The 26,617-nt window shown below is 26.7% G+C and overlaps 1 protein-coding gene across 1 annotated transcript; it reads right to left on the bottom strand.

Moving 5' to 3' along the window:
• Positions 1 to 779: 779 nt before the first annotated feature.
• On the bottom strand, positions 780 to 25,187 carry LOC111674881. Its single transcript, XM_046946290.1, has 5 exons — positions 24,784 to 25,187; positions 12,686 to 13,021; positions 4,065 to 4,246; positions 1,462 to 3,813; positions 780 to 1,393 (listed from the first exon to the last, which is right to left on the bottom strand). Exons 2-5 carry the CDS (start codon positions 12,897 to 12,899, stop codon positions 974 to 976), a joined length of 3,168 nt encoding a protein of 1,055 aa, XP_046802246.1. The 5' UTR covers positions 12,900 to 13,021; positions 24,784 to 25,187; the 3' UTR covers positions 780 to 973.
• Between the last annotated feature and the right edge of the window lie 1,430 nt (positions 25,188 to 26,617).

Raw genomic sequence — 26,617 nt, forward strand, 5'->3', positions numbered from 1 at the left:
CAGCATGTTATAACTAACTTAATCTGAAAAATTGTTGATCATGAATCTGCCCGGTTACCAGTTGCTGCCAGTCGTTATTTGGTCCTTATATTCCAATTTATCAATTGCAGAGAAACATATGTATGTATCATAATCTTTACTTTCCAGATATTGCGAAATTACATTAACAAAATCTGAAAGAAGTTTGAAGTTTTTTTATCAAAGAAGAAGAAACAGTGAATCTCGCAGAGTAAGTTCTAATAAATGAAGAAAACTGAAAATTACCGTGTTTTTTAATCTTCTAGCATAATTTGGAATCTTGGACCAGGTATAGAGTGGTGATCATCATAAAAAAATACAATGTAAATAGGTTTCATCCTTGGTGACCAATAGGGTTGTTTATTGCACATATATCAGAGTATTTTGCCATATATCTGTATGTATGTTTGTTCATGTCATTTTTCAAGGACCCCAGATATTTTATTAGGATTTATCTTTTTTGTCTTCGATATTAGAAAAATTTATCCCTAAATTACATTGATATGAACAAAATTCTGAAACAAACAATGAATAATAAACCCTTGATACAACAAGAACAACACTTAACATATGCTGCATTACGTTATATTTATCTTTTTTGGAATATTGTCTTTGAGTGAAATTAAAAGAAATTTAATTTTAAAAAAATAAAAAAAAATTTTTTTGAAATGAAAATTGTTTAATAAGTGATTCCTTTAAAATTTGTTTTAACGAAATTTTGAACGATCTTATGTTTTCAATCTTCTTTTTTATCTTGAGTGACTAAAGTCATAATTGTTGAATTTATCTCCAATATACTTTATTATAAATTTATATGTATTTAAAATACATACATATAATATAAATTAATCTTAATTACAACTTAACATATATAAACTAACTCTATAGAAAAATCACAGTTTTTTAACAATAATCGAAAATATAAACAAATTAGACTCTTTTTTCATCATTTAGCTTAAAACGATCTTAATAAGTTTAACAATAACACAACACCACCAACCATTAAGCTACGGTTATAATAGTTTCTTAAGGCTGAATTACTACCGTCTCCCAAAGGAGAAGATGTAGAATTATTATTTGAGTTTTGTTCACCACTATTGCTACTTTCATCGTCATTATCATTAGGCATATAGTCATGGCAAGTGGGAAAATTTTTAGGAACTGGTACCATTTCATCATTGTCACCTACTTTAAGTACCAAGGCCATACCAATTTCAGCATGAAATTCTATGTGACAATGGAACAGCCAGAAACCGGGGTTATGAGCTTCGAAACGTATTATGGTGTAGCCACCATCGGGTATGGTAACCGTATCCTTGACTGGAGGTCTGACTAGATTACGTTTGAGCAAATTATAGCGATCAAGTTGTTTAATCTGAAATAAAGAGAAATTTTAAATAAATCACTCTTACATTAGCAATAAAAAAACTCTGAAAGACTTACCATTTCCACTGTCACATTAGCACCCAATCTCTCTAAGCCTACCACACGAAACGCATTACCATGTAAATGGAAAGGATGATTGGCATCGTATGTAAAACCTTCGTCTATCACAATTAACTCTACTATTGAATTTAGTGGCACCTGTAATACATGATGACATTTACAAAATTCCTTACGGCAGTCTATGCCCTTTTGCTCTAAACTCGTTTCATTGCAAAACATAGAATCATCTACTTCATTACGTGCTGGCAATAAAGCCACAGAGGGAAATTTCAGGGAAATATGATTAAGTTGTGGTGTAAAAACTCTACTTGTATTTGACATGTTGGCATCCATGCCATAATATTCGCTAGGATGAAATTCTGGATGATCTTTACGATAGAAATCGTAATAAACAAAAAATTTATAATCGGCTACAGGTTTTAAAGCATCCCGATCTATGCCGGGGACTTTGTCATAAATAGGCAAAGCATTTATTTCGGCTATAGTTAAGGAATCCACATGTCCAGGACCCTGATTCATGGCATTTAATTCAATACCCTTAGGTTCATGATGATAACCTAAATCTTCTTTGGGCTCTTCATTTGGAGCACCATCATAATGCAATATTGCAACTTGGAAGGCTGAAGTAAATCTTTCATCACAATCCATTAATCCTTTTAAACGTATCCAATAGTTTCCTACAGGTTGATCGGCATTTACAACAAAGTCAAAACGTTCCCCGGCATAGGTCACAATAGAGCCAACGTCAACTGCCTCAAAATCAAAACCATCAGAATTGAAAGCAGTTAAGGTGTGATTATCTATAGAAATCTTGATCGGACAATTAAGGAATTCTGCATTGATTAAGCGAAAACGATAACGGAATCCACGTTTGACATTGTAAGTCTGCAGTGGTATAAAATGCAAAGGAATTTCACCGTCTATAGCACGTTTAGTTCGCTCTAAACCTATAGAGTCGTCTGGAATTTCTTCAGATTTCAGACTTTCTTCTATTTTTTTGTTGTTAATAGTGCTTTCCTTTACATTTTCTGTACTACTTCGATATTGGTCCAATTGAGCAAGTCTGGCCAATCGTGAAATTTCATTTTGTCGTATGCGCATATTGCTTAAAGTAGAATCATCTAAAGGATGTAAAAATACAACATCATCTTCTTCCTCCGTAGTGGCAGGAGTAGCTTCATCACTTGGATAAGCGGTAGAAGATTTTTCGGTATAAACTAAACCAGTATAAGGAGTACGTTCTGAGGTAGTTGTTGTAGTAGTACTAGTTATTATTTTAGGTTGTCTTGTTGTGGACTTAGATTCTTCATTGGGTACATTTGATCTGACTTCTTGTTTCTCTTCTTTTTTAATCTTTTCCCAAATGGCTTTATAGTAGCGTCCTTTACCATTAATCAGTAAATTTAAAGGTTTATTATCACCATTCGAATGATGATGAGAAGCAAACATACTAATGCCGGGAACATGTACCCAATCTTGTACGATCATTTTATGTTCGGTCAAATCAAAATCATACAAATGTCCATGAGGTTCTTCGATTTTAGGTTTCTTAACTATTAAAGCTCCAAATACACCATCACCTCTCTGCATGCCGGTGTGAGAATGCCAAAAATGTGTACCAGAATTTTCCGCCTTAAAGGTGTAACGAAAAGTGGAGTGTGGTGAAATGGGACATTGGGTAATATGCGGCACACCATCCATATAAGGATTTTCTTTCATGTGCATACCATGCCAATGTATGGTGGTACTCTCACCCAATAAATGATTTTTAACATCTACCACTATAACATCGTTTTGACAAACTTCTATAGTTGGACCAGGCATCATGCGATTTACAACCGTTATGGAGCGTGTTATGCCATCTCCAGTTATACAATGTGGTCTTTGACAATCTGTTATATTGTTGGGACATTCATAACAAGCCTTCGATAAAGTCTCATACCATTCCACCACAAATGTATAGAAACAACGTTTAGGCTCTCCATTTGCTTGGCAATCTCTATTGCAGGGATGATTTGTATAAAACTCTTCGGTCCATATATCATCTGTTTCTATATTCAGGTCATCATTACGATATAAATTTCTTGCTACACTAGATGAATTGCAATATTGACAACAAGTTTCTGTATAAATTAAATCTAAAGGACAGTTTCTGGGTAAAGGTGGACAGGATTTTTTATATGTATTTATCATAGGTTGACCATTTGGCAGGAGAGAACATTCATTTAAAGTGCAGTCATCTGCATTATGCCAAGTTTGTCCGACATCATAGACTTGATCTTTAAAACGACATTTTGTTCGCACACATTCGCCACAACAGGAACCCTCTTTGGGGCGAACTTCCGAATCCTGGAAGAGATTAGGAGTATGAGTTTATAGCGGATATATTAGATTATTTTAAAGTTAGTATCTTGACGAATGTTCGTTATGGGAGTTTAAGAAAATGTTTTCCGTAATCATTGCTATGATTTTTGTTAAACTCATGGTTAAGAAAATTATAAGTTTAGTTTGGCTATGCTTTGTCAAAATTCGAGATCCTTGTTTGAATCAATGTTAAAAAGTTCATTCGATAGGATTAATTAATGGCTACAAATACTTACTATATCACAATAGAAATCTCCACAATTATCTTTTCGTATCACTTCCTGTGGTTCACCTTGTTTATTCAAATCACAGGAATGCAAAGCACAGGCATCCTTTGGAGAAACCCAGATTGATCCTATACTTTTGTAAACAGTTATATTGTTTATTTCAACCACACAATGATCTGTAGGATTTTTTTCTGGAAAAAATATGAATTTAAATTAGTGTGAGTAAATGTTTTAAAATAAAATAAAAAGAATTTGGCTTGTCATTTAAAAATAAAGGACCTAGCTCCATTCCCACTTTCCATAAGTAATTATCTATATTTTATCTTTACTTTGTTCATCAAACGATCGTTCTATAGATCACGACTACTTGGCGATATCAATTGCTCTCTAGTAATTTTTCAGTGTGGTGCAAACAGAAACATGGTATGTCAATAGATAGGAAATGAGGTATATTTTCCAAAGCCTTATAATGGCATTTTAAAAGAAAATTGTTTTGTTAAAAAAAATCCCATTTAACAGAAAACTTTAAAACTTAAGGATTTAAAAAATTACGTTTTATACAACGTTGTCAGTAAAATATTCAGAATGTTTCTAATAATTGTCTGAACTTACAATATTTCTTTTACAATGTTGTCAGAAAAAGCATTACCGACAATATTGCAAGACAAAATATGTAAGTTGACAGTATTATTAGACATTTTATTGCCAACGTCGTAAGATTTAAAAACCTTGTATACATTGCACTAAGCTCTGCAAACTATATAGCTATGACGTTGTCCTCATAGTTTTCGACTAGTGGTATAAAAAACATTGATCATTTTTAATTTTACATAACTAGTCACCTACCGTTGTAGACTAATTTCAAATTAGTAAATATTATGAAATTCAACAGAAAAGAACGTGCCATTCATTCGGTTGATATTAATCAAATATTTAACAATAAAATAAAAAAAGATTTTTTAAAAAATTCCCATTAACTGGTGACAATCACTTTTCACTTTAAATCCGTTTAGCAATTAAATTGCAATAAAAATCCACTTGAAATTAGAACGTTCTTCTTAACAAAACAAAATAATTTTGTTATTAAGCACTTTATTATAACAAAGGTTCTAAATAACTTGGATTTCCCTCAATTACCATATACATATGTAGGTTTAAATAACCATAAAAAACCCCTTTACTTGAGACATTTTGGTATTCACATACTTATACTAAATGATTCATATTAATTGAATTAAGTTGTGCTAAATATAGTTGCGTGCTTATAAGTGAAAAAAGTTATGCTTTTATGGCTCTTTAGCGTTTCACATCAAAGTCTTGTATTTAATTAATATTGACATTAAGTATAATTACACTGATTATCCGGTTAGTTACTTAAACACTGTTTTAGTATGAGATACATTTTTTATGAGTTATAGTTTTAGAGTCATAAATGCCAATGTAATTAATAAGTTGATTTAATTAACCAACTAAAATTCTTTTATATAAAATATGTATACATATAATCCGATTAATACTTGTGCATAAATAAACGGTTTAAGGAATGATATGTTAAGTTTATTGTATGCATTTTTTAACATTAATTATGCCATATTGTTAAATGAAGTTGTAAATATACACAAAAATCTTGTTACTTGTTCATGTTCATTATCATCATCATATAAACTCATTATTGTCAGTATTAATTATCATTTCGTATGCAATATGCAGAAAATCTTAAATAAGTGTTAAGTTTTTTGTAAAGTAATAATTTTGCAATAACTTATTTTTTCTTTGCGTTTCAAGGGGATTTTTGTCATGTTAAATGTTATGAATTGCTTCATATGTATAATATATAATAACTTTTATCACCACTTCAAAAGTAGTACTAAGTAAATTTGTTTAACTTTAATGGAAGTAATGTTTATTGACTTTTAAAGAAGTGAAAAGAATCCAAACAAAGAACATACCTCCTATGACAAGCCTGCGTTAAAATCATCACTTCTTTTGGTCTTTTTCAGTACTTGCATGGAGTAAACTCTACTTCTTTTTCGCTTCGTAGGAAGTGCTTTTTTTGCTGGTTATGTTAAGGCTTTTAGACAATTTTAACATATTTTTTAAATTTCGATAAAATCGAAGTTGGTTTTGATATGGAATCTCTCTAAATGAATCTTTTTGGAATGAGTTGATTGATTTAATTTAAATGATAAGTATGTATCCTTCTAGGGAAGAGTAAGATCGTTATTCTACATGTATTCTAAAAGTATTAACTGTCATTGTTTGCCAAATTAAGTTTTTGATGTCAAAGTTCTTCCTAATATATTTGCTATATCTGGTGTAATTCTGAAGAAAAAGATGTTTGATTTTAGCATTTTTAAAATATATAGTTCTGATAAATATAATAAAAATTTCGCAAAGATGGGCAATTTGGTCCAACATGGTTTTATTTAAATGCGTGTTTTCATTTTTTTATTCTTGTTTTTTTTGTTCAAAAAAAGTTTATAAAATTTTCTTAAGGTCTTTATAGTTCCATAATGGGATGCGATTATTTAACTCAAGTCTAAGTTTTTCAATGTTTAATATTTAATAATTTTCTCCTATTTTTGCAAATCGGACGCATCGATTTTAAAATTTCGGTAAATTGATACGAAGTTGCCAAATGTACATTACGATGTTTCGGGGACCACTTAAATAAAAAAATCTAAGAAATTGAAAATCCTCATCTCAGTTCAATTAAGAAAAATTTCTGCACTGCAATCTATTCGAAATGGTCCTAAAATTCCATAATCGTATCGTTTTCATATTTTTTTGTAAATAAATTACAAAAAAATAAAATTTTCTTTTTTGTTTGTATTTAAAAAAAAAATATTTTGAAAATTCACTGAGGCGAATATTATATGAGATTCGGTAAAGTCTATAGTATTTTTATTATGTTATTTACGTCATTAATGATGGGTATTTTTTAAATAGATTTAATAGATAAACCTTTAATTAAAGTTAAATTTAGTTTTAATTTATAAATTTAGTTTATTTTAACATTGAATATTTCTAATGGAAAATACTTAATTTACGTTTACTTAAAGTGATACACAACAATTTTTATTATTAATTGTTAGATACAATGAATTCACGTGAGATTAAATTAATTTTATTAAGATATCAGTTTTAAGATATCAAAAAAAAAAAAACAGATTGCAGCAAAATTAACAAAAGTTTACTAAGAATAACAAAAGTTGTTCATGTAAAAATCGGTTTTAAACTATTACTAACATAAGTAATGTTTTTTGCATAAAAGATACATTTGATTTAAACTAGCAGAGACTCAAGTCAAATTTTAATGATTACATGCACTAACTGTTTAATTTAGCCTACAACTTTTTTTCGATTTTCGATTTTTTTTTGGGTTTTTTTATTTACTTTATATCTGTAAGGTATTTAGATGGCATATTAATTACTAAGTTTCAATGTGAATTACAAAATGCATGTGATTCACACAGAATTTAATCTTAGGTAATTTTGTAAAGCACCAAAAGTAAAGCCGTTGGTTTGTAAATGTCTGAAAGAAAATCTAAACGTTAACCTACTTGCTTGCGAATCTTAAGAAAAGCCTTGAATTTCAAATTTGCTGCTTAAGACATTCTAGTTGAATTGCAATATAATGTGTTTAAATTTAATAAATGACTACTATAAATGGCAGTTTATACATTAACAGTAACTTTAGTTTTCGACAGGTATGTATTTATCTTGAATCGGTTGTTGACATAAAATTATAAAATGTGTACGTGCATTTATACACGTCGTATTGGCTTAAGATTTTGGACAACACAACAATTTATTTTATAAGAATTTGTTTTGCAAAATCAAATCTAACAATCTAACAAATCAACATCTAACAATTGATAAAGTTTAACTTTTATACAGTTCTGCTAGCGATAAAGTTTAATGAGACCCTATATATTTCAAAGTTTAAAATGTGATTTCGAAAAAATTTTGAAACCAAAACAGATTTCTTTTTGATTGGATCTATTTTGTTTAATTTCACAAGGGATGTTTTGTTTCCCTTCCCGCCTATCCTCTTGTTGATTTGAAATTTTTTGTTGCAATGAATGGAATTTTTGATTACTCATCTTTGTTAATTTTGTTTGGCATATTCGTTAATGTTACAGCCATATTAGTTAGTACAACTAACTACATATATACATATTATTGCTACTTAAACGGTGAGTATTCGTTAAATACATATGTACATGGGAACTCAATAAAATAACTTAAACATCACATTTATAACCCACACTTTTGTGGCAGTTTCAACATGTGAATTATTTATGGAAAGCTACTCGGAAAAATTCGTTATATTAAATTCAAAGGTTTAATTCTATAAAAACGATTTAAGAATAATTTAATTAAACCCGTTGACCTTAAAAATAACTTTTACCTATAAACTTAACGAAAATTTTTACCGAAAAGCTTTCAACAGAATGCTCAATTATTCGACAGAAGGTTCTATAAAATGTCTTCTATAGAAAGCTCAAGGATAGAACGAAAATGTTAATTGAAAAGCTTTCGACAAAATGTTCAATAAAAAGTTTTCTACAAAATGCTTTACGAAAAGCTTTTGACAAAAGGCTCAATAAAACGGGTTCTATATAAAGCTCAAGGATAGAAGTATTTAACGACATATCATTCTACAGAAAAATTCTTGAAAAGTTTTCTATAAAAGCAAAACTGATTAATTTCTATAGAATGCGCAACACAAAGTTTTACAAGAAAGATTTAAAAAATTTTCAGAAAATAAATCGAAAAGTTGTATTTATTTTTAAAAAAGTTCAACGAAATATTTTTTAAGAGAACCTTACGAGATGGCTTTTGCAGATAACTAGTCAAAGTACAAAATTCAACAAATATTTTTTAATGAAAAGTTAAAGAAAAAGTCTTCTGAAGAAAACTTAACAAAAGCTTAGTTAAAGATCGGCTGTAGAAAACAGAACTCAATTTTTTATATAGTAAAATATAAAACGTTCTAAAAATGCATCTAAATGGTTTCTATCTAAAACTCATTAAAAAGTTTCATATTTTCTATAGAAAGTTCTTAAACAATTTTTTTTACAAAAATTAAAGAAAACTTTTCTATCGGAAGCTCAATGAAAAGGTTTTGCAACAAAACTCAATAAAAGGTCAAAAATATAAAACTGAACCTAAAGTATTATAAAAGTTAGTGTTGTAAAATTTATCAAAAATTTTTCTAAAGAAATCATTTGTAGTACTAAGTACAAGTCTCCTATAACCGGTGTTTTCAAATAGTTCTTTTAGTTATTTACACTCGCATTGTTGTGATTTAAGTGACAACAACATGTATCAAAACAAATACAAGTGATTGATTGAAACACCGACAGACAGGCAGTCATACAGACAGACAGACATAGATACCGACAGATGTCATTGTCTTATTCAATACAAACATTATGCATGGATAAACAATAATTATTTATTGTTATTTTTTCCGACATTGTTTTTCTCTTTCCCTCTTTTGCTTTAAAACAATTCAGAAATAATTTATTAACTAAATAAAAAATTTAAAATTTTTTTGCTAATGCAAAGAACAGCACATGTATGCAATTAAAAAAGCGAAATTACAAATGTTTAAATACCGGGTAATTATGGTCAAATCTTAAAGATTGCAATTAAAAATTTATTAATTTAATTATACAAATTACACACAAAAACAAAAAGAGAACTATTTAATACTTTTACAATCTTTATTTAATTTTTGTATAATTTAAGTAGCTACTAAATAATACCGGTTAACATTTTATTTATTTTTATTCATTCTCCTATTTTAATTGTATCAATTTCATTTTTGAATTGTTTTATTGTTGTTAATATTGTTGTATGTATTGTTGTCGCTGCTGATATTGCTCGGCGTCTAGCACGTGTTTTAATCAGAATCAAACACCTGTCTGTTGCTGCTGCCATGCGATTCCGCTGCCACATTGCAGTCTTCTATTGCATATTAATTGTTCAATTATTACGAAGAAAAGTTTTTTTGTCATGATTAAATTGTACAATTATATGTAGATATTTTTTAATTTTAATTCACATGGGTGTGGGAATTTAAACATTGTTTATTATAATTTTTATTTCATTTTTAAAATAGTAAATTTTTAGTGTTGCTAATTTTTATTAACATTTTAATGAACGCAACTACTTAATTTTGTATACATTCATTAGAGTTTTTTTACTATTTATATAGTCTGTAATTATAATTTGTATTATAATGTCAAGGTCGGTTTTGTTGAGGTGGTCAAGTTAATTTGTTGAGAAAATCATTGATAGTGACAAGATAATTGTGCGGTTCCTCTGCTATTTAATCAGCTGGCTTTTCAAGAGTTATATTTCTTATTTGGTGTCACTAAAATTATGTTAGTCTATAAATTATTTAAATTGTTTAATTTTTTTATAAAGAACAAAAAATTAATTAAAAATTTTAATTATTTATTATAAATAATTTTTTTTTAATTGTACTGATTTAATTCGTGACAAGTTTGCTGTAAATCAAGTTAAATAAGGACAAATTTATTATTTGAGGTTATGTTATAATCTTGAAGATTAGATCCGCCTACAATAAAACTATTTGTTTATAAGAAACACCAAATCATTGCAAAAGTTTACAGTTGTTGTTTGTTTGATAAATTTTAACTTCGCCAAGATTTTTGTAGGAAATTTTTTAATAAGTTATTTTTAGAGTAAAAATCTATTCGACTAACTTCATATTAAAATCTAGTCGACTACTTTTCTATCAAAAATTATTCTAAAATAGAAATTATTCGTATATAATGATATTAGTATATAGAAAATTTTTCGACAAGTTTTTTATAGAAAACTATTCGACGCGTTTTTTATAGAAAATTATTCGGCAAGTTTTTTTATACAAAACAATTCAAAAAGTTCTTTATAGAAAACTATTTGACAAGTTCATAAGAAAATATTAGCAACGTATATAGAATATATTCCAAAGTTGTATATATGAATCTATTCGACTAGTTTTCTATAAACTGTTCTTCTATAGAAAACAACTAAACAAGTTTTCTATAAGAAACTAGTAGAATGCTTTCTAAAAATAAACTAGTAGAATGCTTTCTAATAATAAACTTCTTCGAGAAGTTTTCTATAAAAAACTGTTCTACAATTCTTTTTAATAACATTTTTTTTTACAGAAACCTGTTCGACAAGCTTTTAATAGAAAAAAAGTAATTTTGTTTCTTTTAGTTTTCCAAAGCAAACTTTTGTAATAGTTTTAAAAACTTATGGTGTTTTGGATAGAACATTGTCCAACCAGTTTTATATTGTTTTATGAGTTCTTTATAGAAAACTGTTTAATAAGTTTTTTATAGAATTTTTCTACAATAACCTTTTCGACATTGTTCGACAAATTTTATATTGTTCAACGAATTCTTTATATTTTTCTACAGAAACCTTTTCATATGTTTTATATAACAAACTTTTAAGTCTTCTCTAGCAAACTATTGTAAAAGTTTTCAAAATTTAAGAAGTTTTGGAAAGAACATTGTTCAATGTTTTTTGTTTATAGAAAACTGTTTAATAATTTCCTTATAAAATTTTTCGACAAAGACAAGTTTTTAAGAGTTTTACAAGTTTTGTATATTGTGCTTTTAGAAAAAGCTGTTTTTGTTGAGAAAAAAGCTCTGTAAGCTTTTTTTGTAAGAAACAGTTTTCTATGGATCAAAACGACAAGTTTCTTAAACTATATTTCTATAAAACAAGCATTTCCCCTAGTTTTCTATAAAAATTTGATTGGGAAAACATTTTTGACATGTTTTCTTTTAAAAGTTGTTTTAAATAGTAGACGACAATACGACAAATTTCTTATAGAAAACGATTCTAGTTTAACTATATATTTATATAAAACAAATTTTTCAACAAGTTTTCTATAGAAACTTGATCGAAGTTTTTGTTTGAAAACTATTCGACATGTTTTCTTTTAAAAGCTGTCATATATATTTAAACTAAATAGTATTACAAGTTTTCTTTAAAAAAAGCTAATGTTCTTTAATACAGATTTCAATCAAACATTTTTAAAATTGTATGGAAAACTAAAAGAAAATAAATTTTCGGCAAAAAGAAAAAAATTGTGTACTTAAATTTAAAATGTAAATTCGATACTTAATTTAAGACATATTAGATTACATTTCATTCATAAAAAACTTGGCGTATAAAAAAAGACAATTAAATTAAAAGTTTATTAAATAAAGAAACAACAATTAAGGAACGTGTTTTGCACATTAATTGTATTAAATACAACTCGTTCTAGTGAGTGTTATAAAAAAGGCTTGAAATAATAAATTTACTTTATATCCGGTTGCATTTAATTGAACAATTTCGAATACAGATCTGAACTCTGGTCACCTCTTTTAAATTTTCCGTTGGAACATCATCATCAATAATACTAACAAATAAACAAACCTTAACAAACAAATATTTAATTGAGATGAATAAAATAAATTAAAAATTAATTAATTTTTAATAGACCATCAATAAATAAATAATAGTTAATAATAAAATGCACACGAATGTCCAATGAATGAGTGAATGTATGTATGTATGTTTGTATGTATGTTATAAAAATATCTCACCTGTTTTATTAAGTAACGATAAAATGTTTGACGTTGTGCTTTGACCGCCAGTCTGCAGCGGCTGCTGAGCCAGCAATAATCCCAGCAAGAGTAGAGTATTTATGAAACCGGTTATTGGGCTTTGGCAGCAATTACGATTTTGTGGGCCCAACATAAAATTAACACTTGATAATGACATTTTTTGTTTATTTTGATTTCCTCTTAATACAAACATACTGACATAATTATGCAAATAATTTGTATAATAAAAACAACAATAAAAACAGCAATTGACAGTTAAATGACTTTTAATTTTGTTCAGTTGGTTTTTGTTTGTTTGTAGAAAGATTTATCAAGCTGCAAAGAAATAATAATAGAAAAAAAACAAGATGTTAAAAGATTAATTTTCTTTTGTATTTAATCTAATTTGTTTTGTATTTTAGTAATCATTAAGATAATATTTTTTTTGTTTAAATAAAGAAAAAATCCAGTCTGTGTGTGTTTTTAGCAAAAATCCCTAAACAATTAATTTTGAAAACATTTCAATCTGTCAAAATCTATTGTTTTGAATTTGTATATATTGTCACGTATGCCAGAGACTAAGATTAATAAACAAACAAATAAGTAAATCCAAATATATATTCGAACGTCATAAGTAGTCAGATTTAAATATTTATTTGTTTCACAAAAACCCCTTCTGATTAAGTATTTAAGTTATTTATTTTATTATGTTTCTGGCTAATGTTTGTTTTGTTTGCGTTTTTATTTTTGGAGTCAGTCAGCACTATTGTTTTGTTCCTTAATTCGCTACATGCGAGCATCCGGTATGGTAATTAGTAGTCTTGTAGTCTTTCATGGGTTCGGTGGTCTTAGGTTCGAAATATCAAAATATATCTTCAGGAGTTAGCGATTCTTAGGTTAATATTTTTTATATATCTCTAAATCGGTTCGAATTAATGTACTGAATACGAAAAAAATAAAATATCTGACCTCAGTATAATATTTAAAAATCAAATATCTTAGATTTTTTAAATGGATCTCAATCATTCCGGAAAAATAATCTAAAAACTTTTATAAATATACAATTTGTAGTGGCCCTAGGACCAAAAGGATGAAAATCTGTGATCACTTTAATTCACTACAAAATTCTATTTTTGAGTGAAAACATAAAAGTCCATTTTCTGGCTAAACTAAAGGCCCTTGGACAAAAAGAGTTAAAATCTGTGATCACATTTAATTTTTAGAAAAAATCGATTTTTGAGTCAAAACATAGAAGTCCATTTTCTGGCTAAACTAAAGGCCCTAGGACCAAAAGAGTTAAAATCAGTGATCACATTTATTTTTTAAAGAAAATCAATTTTTAAGTGAAAACATAAAAGTCCATTTTCTGGCTAAACTAAAGGCCCTAAGACCAAAAGGATGAAAATCTGTGATCACTTTAATTTCGTACAAAATTCGATTTTTGAGTGAAAACATAAAAGTCCATTTTCTGGCTAAACTAAGGACCCTAGGACCAAAAGGATGAAAATCTGTGATCACTTTAATTTCCTACAAAATTCGATTTTTGAGTGAAAACATTAAAGTCCATTTTCTGACTAAATTAAAGGCCCTAGGAAAAAAAGGATGAAAATCTGTGATCACTTAAATTTCCTACAAAATTCGATTTTTGAGTGAAAACACAAAGGACCATTTTCTGGCTAAACTAAAGGCCCTAGGACCAAAAGAGTTAAAATCTGTAATCACATTTATTTTTTTAGAAAAAAAATCGATTTTTGAGTGAAAACATAAAATTCCATTTTCTGGCTAAACTAAAGGCGCTAGGACAAAAAGGATGAAAATCTAAAGGCCCAAGGACAAAAAGGATGAAAATCTGTGATCACTTTCATTTCCTACAAAATTCGATTTTTAAGTGAAAACATGAAAGTCCATTTTCTGGCTAAACTAAAGGCCCTAAGACCAAAAAGGATGAAAATCTGTGATCACTTTAATTTCCTACAAAATTCGATTTTTGTGTGAAAACATAAAAGTCAATTTTCTGGCTTAACTAAAGGCCCTAGGACCAAAAGAGTTAAAATCTGTTATCACATTTATTTTTTAGAAAAAAATCGATTTTTGAGTGAAAACATAAAAGTCCATTTTCTGGCTAAACTAAAGACCCTTGGACAAAAAGGGTGAAAATCTGTGATGACTTTAATTTCCTACAAAATTCGATTTTTAAGTGAAAACATGAAAGTCCATTTTCTGGCTAAACTAAAGGCCCTGGGACCAAAAGAGTTAAAATTTGTGATCACATTTATTTTTTAGAAAAAATCAATTTTTGAGTGAAAACATAAAAGTCCATTTTCTGGCTAAATTAAAGGCCCATGATTTTTGAGTGAAAACATAAAAGTCTATTTTCTGGCTAAACTAAAGGCCCTAGGTCCAAAAGGATGAAAATCTGTGATCATTTTAATTTCCTACAAAATTAAGTCCATTTTCTGGTTAAACCAAAGGCCCTAGGACCAAGAGAGTTAAAATCTGTGATCACATTTATTTTTTAGAAAAAATCAATTTTTGAGTGAAAACATAAAAGTCCATTTTCTGGCTAAACTAAAGGCCCAAGGACCCAAAGAATTAAAATCTGTGATCACTTTAATTTCCTACAAAATTAGATATTTGAGTCAAAAAACAAAAGTCCATTTTTTGGCCAAACTAAAGGCCCTAGGACCAAAAGAGTTAAAATCAGTGATCACACTTATTTTTTTAGAAAAAATCAATTCTTGAGTGAAAACATAAAACTCAATTTTCTGGCTAAACTAAAGGCCCTAGGACCAAGAGAGTTAAAATTTGTGACCACATTTATTTTTTAGAAAAAATCTATTTTTGAGTGAAAACATAAAAGTCTATTTTCTGGCTAAATTAAAGGCCCCAGGACCAAAAGGATGAAAATCTGTGATCACCTTAATTTCCTACAAAATTCTATTTTTGAGTGAAAACATAAAAATCCATTTTCTGGCTAAACTAAAGGCCTTAGGACCAAAAGAGTTAAAATCTGTGATCACATTTAATTTTAAGAAAAAGCGATTTTTGAGTGAAAACATAAAAGTCCATTTTCTGGCTAAACTAAAGGCCCTAGGACCAAAAGGATGAAAATCTGTGATCACATTTATTTTTTAGAAAAAATCAATTTTTGAGTGAAAACATAAAAGTCCATTTTCTGGCTAAATTAAAGGCCCTAGGAAAAAAGGGATGCAAATCTGTGATCACTTTAATTTCCTACAAAATTCGATTTTTGAGTGAAAACATAAAAGTCCATTTTCTGGCTAAACTAAAGGCCGTAGGACCAAGAGAGTTAAAATCTGTAATCACATTTATTTTTTAGAAAAAATAAATTTTTGAGTCAAAACATAAAAGTTCATTTTCTGGCTAAACTAAAGACCCTAGGGCCAAAAGGATGAACATAAAAGTCCATTTTCTGGCTAAACTAAAGGCGCTATGTCCAAAAGGATGAAAATCTGTGATCACTCTAATTTCCTACAAAATTCTATTTTTGAGTCAAAACATAAAAGTCCATTTTCTGGCTAAACTAAAGAGTTAAAATTTGTAATCACATTTAATTTTTAGAAAAATTCGATTTTTGAGTGAAAACATAAATGTCCATTTTCTGGCTAAACTAAATTCCCTAGGTCCAAAAGGATGAAAATCTGTGATCACTTTAATTTCGTACAAAATTCAATTTTTGAGTGAAAACATAAAAGTCCATTTTCAAGCTAAACTAAAGGCCGTAGGACCAAGAGAGTTAAAATCTGTAATCACATTTATTTTTTAGAAAAAATAAATTTTTGAGTGGCTAAACTAAAGGCCCTAGAACCAAAAGAGTTAAAATTTGTGATCACATTTATTTTTTAGAAAAAAAAAACAATTTTTGTGTGAAAACATAAAAGTCCATTTTCTGGCTAAACTAAAGGCCCTAGGACCAAAAGGATGAAAATCTGTGATCACTTTAATTTCCTACAAAATTCTATTTTTGAGTCAAAACATAAAAGTCCATTTTCTGGTTAAACTAAAGGCCGTAGGTCCAAAAGGATGAAAATCTGTGATCACTTTAATTTCGTACAAAATTCGATTTTTAAATGAAAATATAAAAGTCCATTTTCTGGCTAAACTAAAGGCCCTAGGACCAAAAGAGTTAAAATTTGTGATCACATTTATTTTTCAGAAAAAATCAATTTTTGAGTGAAAACATAAAACTATAGGCCCTAGGGCCAAAATATGTAAGATCTGTTATCACTTTTATTTCTACCAAAAATTTATTTTTGAGTGGAAACATAAAGGTCTGTTTTCTGACTGAACTAAAGTCAGTGCCTTAGGTGGGTATCAAAACCACCACCTCCGGTCTACCAGACTAGAACACTAGCCTACCGGAGCCCGAAGTAGTTGATAAATGTGATCACTTCTATTTCTTACCAACAATCGATTTTTAAGTAAAAACATAAAGTTAACTGAGGACGTTTTTCATAAAAAATTGTTTTTAATTTTTCCCGTATTTAGAACATTAATACGAATAGTTTGTGACATATATTGGTACATATTTGGATGTTGCAAATAAGGATGTTGCAAACATAAGCATAAATACACTATACTGTTATCAGCTTATTTATGGTGGAATGGGATGTAAGGTATCGCCAATTCTGGAATCGAAATAGTGCACAAATGTTTAAAAATTATATACCATGTAGGGAATTACTTAGTCGACTTTAATTTCGAATTTGTTCTTATTGTTTAATTGTGGTTTTCACACATGTATGATAAGTATTTATATCTATAATTTGTTTGCTTATTTAAATAATGTTAATATACTCGTTAAAATATATTTTAATAATACATAAATATAAAATTATAAATATATATTTTGAAGAAATTCGTAGACTTTTTAATTATAACTTTCAAGTATGAAAATAAAAGACAATTAAGAGTTATTAATGGTTGGCAATGGAAGTTTGAATAACAGGAAATTTTCAAAGTCTTTATTAGTGTATTTCTTAATATTGTTTTGAAACAGTTAATACCTAAGTTTTTGAAAAACAAATTTACCTTTTCTAATAAAATTTTTTTCTACATATTTTATATTATTTTTATTAAAAGCATAATATTTAACATAATCTGTTTTGGTTTATAACCACCGATATATTGATTTTTTACGATATTTTTTAATTTTTATTTGTTTATTTAATAAATAAGCAGCTGCTTATATTTAATGACATTTATTTATTTTTTTCAGCAAAATAAGTTAAAAAAATAAACAATTAATTATATGGTTATGAAATTATGTTTTATTTTTTTGTTTCTTTTTTTTAAATTTATCTCTTTTAATAACACACATACCAATTATACATTCCGGTATGTGTACAACAATTTTATACAAATATTTGTTTTATTTTGAATTTCAATATTTTTTTTTAAATCAACCAGCAACTTGTCATTAAAAGTTCAAAATTAATTGGAAATTTTATACATATGTATAAGTATAATTTAATTTGACTATAATAGAGTAATAATCAATTTAATTTAATTTATTATAATTTTTTTTCGTTAATGCAATACTCAGTTACTTTATTGGTATTCCAATTAAAATATTGTACAAACTTGTTTGACACTATTGTATTGTTTGTGGTAAGTTAATATTAAATCCTGGACAGTGAAGTTTGTTTGCAATTGATAATATTTTTTCTCTTTTATATGGAAAATGTTTCCTTGTTATTTATTTAAGCAGTTTAGTAAAAGTGACAATAATATATGAGTATTTTAAAAAGTGTATAATTTAATGGTGTCTTGATGTCAATGTTTATACACATTGACCCATTAGACAAGAAAGGAAATTGCGTTTTGTATAAAATAATTTAAGCTTTAAAGGAAGTAAATAGAATAGTATTATATGGTAAAAATGTTTTTGTATATTTATTAACCAGTATATAAACCAGAAATATATTTGTTAGTTAGTTCAATTTTATTGAACAACATAAGAAATCTACAGATGACAATTACCCAATTAATTAAACACTTTAACACATATAATTGCGCTCGCATTGTAAACAAATAGCAAATCCAATTTAAATTAATAAGATTAATTCAATATTATCATTCGTGTTCACGACATTATTATATAATATTTATGTCGAGTAAGTAAATACAAAAAATGCAAATCATCAACAGTTTGTTTTAATTACTTTTTTTTATAACCTAGATTATTTAAGTGTTTAAAGGCGGCTTAAATTAAATATACCTTTATTTGTGTTTTCTCTGAGATTATTTTTTATTACTTAAAAGATATTATTTTCTCTTATTTTTTAAATCAATAGTCGAACATTAAATTGAAGTATTTTATTTTGTAGGAATTTTTTTAATTTTTTACTGTTTGTTGTTGAACTGATTTTTGAAAATTTATACAGATATTTTAAAATTTTTTACTTAAAACAATTGAAATCAGTGCATTGTTGTGATATGAAAAAAATAAACATTAATATTGTGTTATAAATTTATTACTTTTTTAAATCTTTTATTAACATATATTTCAGTTTGACATTTTTCAGTATTGAATAATACAGCGACCTAAACTCTAAAAAAGATTTTTGAAAAGTATAAATAAAAAAAATTAAAAATAATTCTTTTAAAAATAAACTTATTTTATGGATTAAAAATATTCTACAAAAGTTTTAAAATTATTTTTTTTTCAAAATTGCATAATATTTAAGAAACATTTCAAAAAATTTAAAATATTTTATTTTTCAACAATTATACTGAGGTCAGTATTCAAACACTGGTATAGAACTGAGAATCATTCGAAAAAAATAGGTTTTATTTTTCTCGTGTTCAATACATTAATTTCTATCAATTGAAAGGTATTACTGCATGAAATACTCCTAGAGGCATTGAAATGTACACGGGCATACTGACGGACTTAAATGGAATATAAATATAATGTGCCTTCAACACCAAGATTTATGTAGGGTATAAAAAATAAGTTTGGTAATAAGCCCATCTACCGTAAAGTTCAGGATTTACCAATTTTATCACTCTGTTTGTAACACATCAAAATATTGATCGTAGACCCTCCGTTCTTCTATCTGTTGAAAGTATGATGTGATCCTAAAAGAAGTAGCATCTAGCTAATTTAAAAAGTTTCTTCGATACAAATAAAACATTTGTTGGACAATCGTGATAATTTGCAAACGTTGATTGATGAACATTCGTGTAAAAGTCCACTTTAGAAAATTAATATTTTTTTGCAAATTTTATAACGATCGGTTCATATTTTGAGAGCAGATTTTTAGATCGATTGCCAATTTAATAAAATTTTTCAAAATACTCAAGAAAAGTACCTTGATTTCACAATTGATTCAGTGTCGGGGCTATGCCACATGAGCATTTTTATACCAGTTCCACTTTTTTGTTTCTATACGATTTAAAAGATATTTTTATATATTCTGAAAGTGCTTGAGTAGATTTTGAAAAAAAAATAATTCTGAGCATTTTTTTGATTAAAATAAAATACATTTTTATATTTTTCTAAAATAATATTTTATTTGAAAAGGGCATGTTCTATTTCTCGTCCTGTTCCATTTAAGTCGAAGTCTCGGATTTGAAACAAATAGTTTAACCTAGAAGCAGTTTGAGAAACCATTTTTTTCGTAAATTTTTTATTCGTAAAGTATTTTCTTAGATCAAAAAACTGGTTCTGCTTTTCAATTACAAGGTTTTCAGGTGAATCAGAATAAGATTCTAATTCGAAGATAGTTATTATTTAAACTGCTTAAAGACTGGGTAAAGATAATGCAAACTTCCTAACGGAAGTAAGAATTGATTTTAATTTATTTATAAATTGTGTCTAATTTTAAATTAGACTAATTTGAATTATTAAACTCATGTTATAAACATAATCTTTAAGTTTTAAAATCACACAGTGAATAATAATTAAATTATATTAAAGTTAAAGTACTTAATAGGCGTAAGTTTTACGTCATATCAAAGAGAGTGTGATATTCTGGGAATTAACATCTTAATAATAAATAATAGATTTCAAAAGTGTTAATATATTCGCACTAAAACGAGATGTTTGTTTTTATTTGAAAATCCATTAAACGGTTTTATGTTAAAAATTTCTTGAATGAATAAAAACTATTCTGTACAAACAATTATTTAGTTGGAGTTAAAGTCATTACTCATTTGGGTTATTATGTATTCAAACCACATTATAACATTTATAGGTGGCATTAGCTGATCGCACTATAAATATATGTTTAAAGAAAACGAAACAACAATAATAACTAATGTATGAAAATAACAAATGACCGAATATTTTGAATTAAAGAAAAAAAAAAAACAAATTAAAAACCATGTCAACAAAATTATGCAATTATGATAAATATATACAACGCATATAAAATATAGGTTGTTTTTATAAATATTATTTCCCCCAAAATTCGCATTATTTATTTTAAATAAATCATTGACTTAAAATTTACATGTCGTAAATAAATATTTAAAATAGAATATTAAATAATACTTAAATGTGAATAACATTTTTAATTGATTTATGTGATTTTGTTTTATTTCTTTCCAGTTTTCATTTTTTAGGGAGCAAATAACTGCGGTCTGCGGTTTTAAATAAGGTAAGATTGATTTTAAATATTTTAAATTTATAATTTTTTACTTGAGAATATTTGCACAGGTGCTTTTTTTTCATTGTAAATGTATTGACTTGAAGATTGTTTTAAAAGAAAGTGAATTTAATTAAACACGATTATGAACAAATTATTAAGAGATTGTTATCGCTATAGAACTATTTATAATAGTTGATAGTTTCAAGTTAATTTGTATGAAAATTAATATTAATACATTGTGTGAAATGTTTGAAATAACTAAAAATATTTAATTGTACATATGATACTATAAATCTTTTTATAACTAAACAAACCTCATTTAAAACGGTAGACATCTTAGAGACATTTTGAATACAATTTAAGAAAATTGTTATTGATATTATAAATAAATCAAAGTGTTGGTTTCTGAGACTGCTTCTGTTTATTTTGTACGGTATAAGGGGGACCATACGCCTCTTTTTTTTTGAGGCATTCTCGAATTGAAACCACAATATTCTCATTTTTTTATAATTCCCATACCTAGAATGTTTTATCCGTTTAAATCTTTCCTATGCCATCTTACTGTATCACCCAAGCGGCAAATTAAATAATAATAAATTAAATTAAAACAGAGAATTATTGTTTCATTCACATAACTTAAAAGAATGAATGAATAAAATCAATTACTCGCTATTCTAGTTATTCAGATTTGGCAGATGTGCCCCTATGGCTATAATCTCCCTTCTACTCTAGGATGAAATCTTAAAATTACTGAAGAGATACTTAATCAAAAATGTTTTCATTTGTAATTTTTGCATCATATAAGTACCACGACATTCAAGAATATCCGGCAGTGAAAAAACGGATGTTTTTATAACAAAAAAAAAAAAAAAAAAAAAACATGTTAATCTGATGGATGCAAAACCATTTGACACAACAAGGACTTACTGCAAGCATGGCCGAGACAATAACATATGTATGTGAGTGGAACTTCTCACACAAAGCAAGTCCGTGTCTGAGGGAAACAACTAAGTGGTAACATATTCTTTTTATCATTTTTGTAAAATCTTTTGGTTCCTTTCTCTTTTGTTATCTATTTAGATAAACAATTTCGATTTTTAAAACAAACGTAATATTTATATTTTACTACATTTAGATAATATTATCTGAAATAATGTATATGTATATATACAAATAGTTATTGTAGTCTAAAGTTATTTAAATTAGTTTTTTTTTTATTATGTCTTTTTGTAACAATAATTTTAGATAAACTTTGTACTTTTTATAAAACAAATAAGCTGTGAATAAGAAATATTTTATTTTACAGATACTTCAGAGAGAAGTTTTTAATTTAAACATAGATGGGAATATGGCTTAAATAAAACTAGATCTTTTGTTTCATAATTTTTTATTATAAACAGAAAGTTTTAAAATTTTAAAAAAATTTCAAACATAAGAATTATCGAAACAATTTAAAATATTAAGTTTTTAATTTAAACATAGATGAGAATATGGCTTAAATAAAACTAGATCTTTTGTTTCATAATTTTTTATTATAAACAAAGTTTTAAAATTTTTAAAAAATTTTCAAACATAGGAATTATCGAAATTCTTGTAAATAACATCGTCAGGTGCATTAATAACTGGCTACAATTTTTTTCTTAAATTTAAACAAATAAAAAACTAACAAACATCTTAGCATTGAAAGTAAAATATAAATAATTAAATATGTTTTTACAAGATCTTCTAAAGTCTAGGTCATGTGTTTAAGGTTGTTGCTTTTAATTTCAAGTTGAAATTATATTTATGTATTAGGGTATTCAAACGATTAATCGTCGGTAGGTTAATCGATAAATTTTAGAATAATGTGGTCTCCGGTATGTTAGTGGTTAGATAGACCGAAGGTGGTGGATTAGATTGCGCTGGTTAAGGAGCGCACAACAGGCCCGATAGAAGCCTAGGTGTATTTTTTCGGATTTGATGCTTATACATGCTCATTTAAAACTAATTAATCGATTAAGAAAACTTTTTTTAGGATTTGTGGCCATTTATCTATAGCGTATAGCTAATAAGGAATTAGTGATTCTAATCTCAGTCGGTATTATAAGCTTTTTAAAGAAATGTTCATAATTTCATTTCAGTTGAAACATTTCTGTTGAAACTGTAAAGCCAGTTTTAAATCCGAAAAAGTCGGTTAAGCCAATTTGTAACCATTTTTTGTTTGTAAATCGTCGAACAAAAATAAGTATATAATAACCCAAAAAGTAACTACTTACAATTTTATTTTAATTATTTTAAATTAATTTCTTCATATTGAAAAGGATTTTAAATGAAAAAAATAATTTCTTTTATTTGAGAACAAATCGTAATTAAGAAAATTACATTCAAAGAAGTGAAAAATCATAATATTGTTTTAAATAAGAAAAATTATATAATTGATCGTAAATCAAAGAGACTTTTGATTATTTTCAAAATATTTGCTTTTCAAAAAATTTGCTGCTTTTGGTGAATTTTTGACAAATTTTTTGCTTTTATTAGTACATTTTTGATATAATTGTTGTTTTAAGTGTTTCGATTTTTTTGTTTTTAGTAATGTTCGATTTTTTTTATAGTTACACAGTTTTAAAAAAATTTTCGTTTAAATTTACATTTGACAAAATAGTTTTATTAAATTTTCGACAAATTTGCTATTTTTAAGTAAATTAAAAAAAAAAACTAAAAATGTTTAAGTATTTTTTTTTTAATATTTTGCTGTTTATTCAAAATTTTGAAATATAACAAAAAATTATTGATCAATAAAATATTATTAAAAAAAATGTCCTAACACTAAGTGGCTTTTCCAAATATAACTTTGTATCTTAAACTTACAAAACAGCTTGTATCGATTGTAATATTTTGAAGTGTACTTATTCTCATATTCAAAGTGATTCTCCTTTTGCAGATTTAACATAAATAAAAATATAATTATTTCTACGTTTCAACATTTATTACTAACAACTTTTTCTAAGAATAATCAAACCTTTTTTTGAATTATCATTATTGTTATTACGATTAAATTCATTATCTTAATATGAATATAATGACATCTATATATTATTTTATAACCCACTATTTATAATAATGAATTAATAAATTCTCACAAACTATTACCTATTCTCTCGACTATTATTTATTTGCTGATAAAATCATATATTTAAAATAGTTTAAATTAATCATGTAATTCAAATAGAGGTAATCTATTAAAAACTACAAAATAAGCAGTTTAGCAACATGTATCTAAACATTGAAATGTTGCTAGCAGTGAATTGCTAAATTATAGTTCTTGTTATGGGTTGTTTACCTTAACACATTCTGTTAAATTATGGAAAAATAATAACAAGAATTTACTGTAACTACAAACAGTTGTCCAAAAACTAGATTATTAATTTTTTTGTAGGCAAGGACGTTTTTACTATTGAACAACACTATAAAAGAATGTGGTTTAAATGCTTAAAGACTTACCAGTTGCACAAGAATTTATTTGGCAATAAAATTGGTTATTTTTATTTAAAAAACTTGTGAATACTTTGCTGTAATATTGTTAAATTATTGTCCTTTTGTTTTTAGTTGATGATTTTTTTTAAATTGTTTAGTCACTTTTTCCACTCTTTTAGCGGCTGGGTTGTAAAATATGATTTATTATTTGGCACGTTGTGAAATTTGTATTTGTTATGAATTTTTATTGCAGATAATAAAATAAAATTTAATCAAAATTATAAGATTGTTTATCTTGCATTTATTTTGTCACAAGATTATAACTAAACAAATATTTGAAGAGTTAAAAATTAAATTATTTACGTTTTAAATGATTTAAGTTTAAGTTTATTTTAAATTATTTTTAATATTTATAGTTTTTTAATTTGAACTGATTTTTTATTTTGTTTTTATTTTCCGTTTAAAAAATCCTAAAATTTTTTTTTGTTGTAAATTTTGCAAAATTAATTAATATTTGTTGTGAGTTCTTTACTGATTAACGTTTAGGACGTGACTAACTGCTCAACAGTTAGTAAAACCGTATATGAATAAAAAAACAATGATTCGTTTTTGTTGTACGTTACTGTTTAGTAGTAGTAGCCCAGTTAAAAGCACAAAGTAACAAGAAGAAGAAATAAATGATCGTGTTAACCAAATAGCAAAAAAATACGTTAAACAAACAGCAGCCAATCTCTGTGTTGGCAGCAACAGTAACGCATTATCAAATACACAAACGATCAGTAATATCAACAACAGCATTTGTTGCTCATATTTTAATTTTGTGCTCTCTGTGTAGTTTACATAAATAACCCTTTAAGTGGCAGCGTTTGTTGAAATATGTGTATAAGGAATATACTATTTTTTACCATTATTTATAATCTTGATTTAAGTTAATTTTAAATTCAGTAAATGAGTCTAATTCTAATTAAAATTTAAATGATCTTCCTCAGGGAATTCCCTATGATTTCAATTTATTCCACTTTTAGTATTCTAATCGATGAATAAATCGTTAGTAGTACATATTTGATGGCTTAAAGATTTTTTGTTCATTTAAGATAAAACTTAAAACTGTGTAATAAAATAATTAATTGGTATAAACTAGACTGTATTATAGTCTTGTATATAGTATAGATTATATTATAGTCTATATTCATGTCTATAGTCTAGTCTATAGTCTAGTCTATATTCTAGTCTATAGTCTAGTCTATATTATAGTCTATAGTCTAGTCTATAGTCTAGTCTACAATCTGTATTTTAGTCTATAGTCAAGTCTGCAGTTCTATGATCCAGTTTGTAGTCTTTGTTTTGGTCTAGTCTATAGTCCGGACTATAGATTAGATAATAATGACCCAGTCTGTAAACTGGATGGTATTGCAACATATTTATAGACTTTCGTACAGAAGTACATACAAATTTTTAAAGGATATCATACATTTCACGTATTGTATGTACTTAAATTAATATTGACTGTTTTTTTAATAATGTATGTTTATTTAAAACAAAATAATCAAACTAGCAAAAGTATTTAAATGCTAAAACGAGTATACAATTTAAAATCAAATAACATTAACATCTAATGATCGTACGTGCAACTATGTTTATGCACAAATACTTACGTTTTATATTTAAGGGGTTAAAACGAAATCTGCTTCAGAGATATTCAAAGTGGGTTTACTTCTTTTCTGGCCGGTGAATTAACATTAATAGAGAAAAGCAGATATATACATAGATATATATGTATGTGTGTATGTATGTGAAGTCTTCCTGCTACACAACAATAAAAAACAAAGATTCTTTTTTTTTTTTAATTAAAGGTTGATGT

This window comes from Lucilia cuprina, chromosome 3 (genome assembly GCF_022045245.1).
Source record: "Lucilia cuprina isolate Lc7/37 chromosome 3, ASM2204524v1, whole genome shotgun sequence".
Taxonomy (NCBI): Eukaryota; Metazoa; Arthropoda; class Insecta; order Diptera; family Calliphoridae; genus Lucilia; species Lucilia cuprina.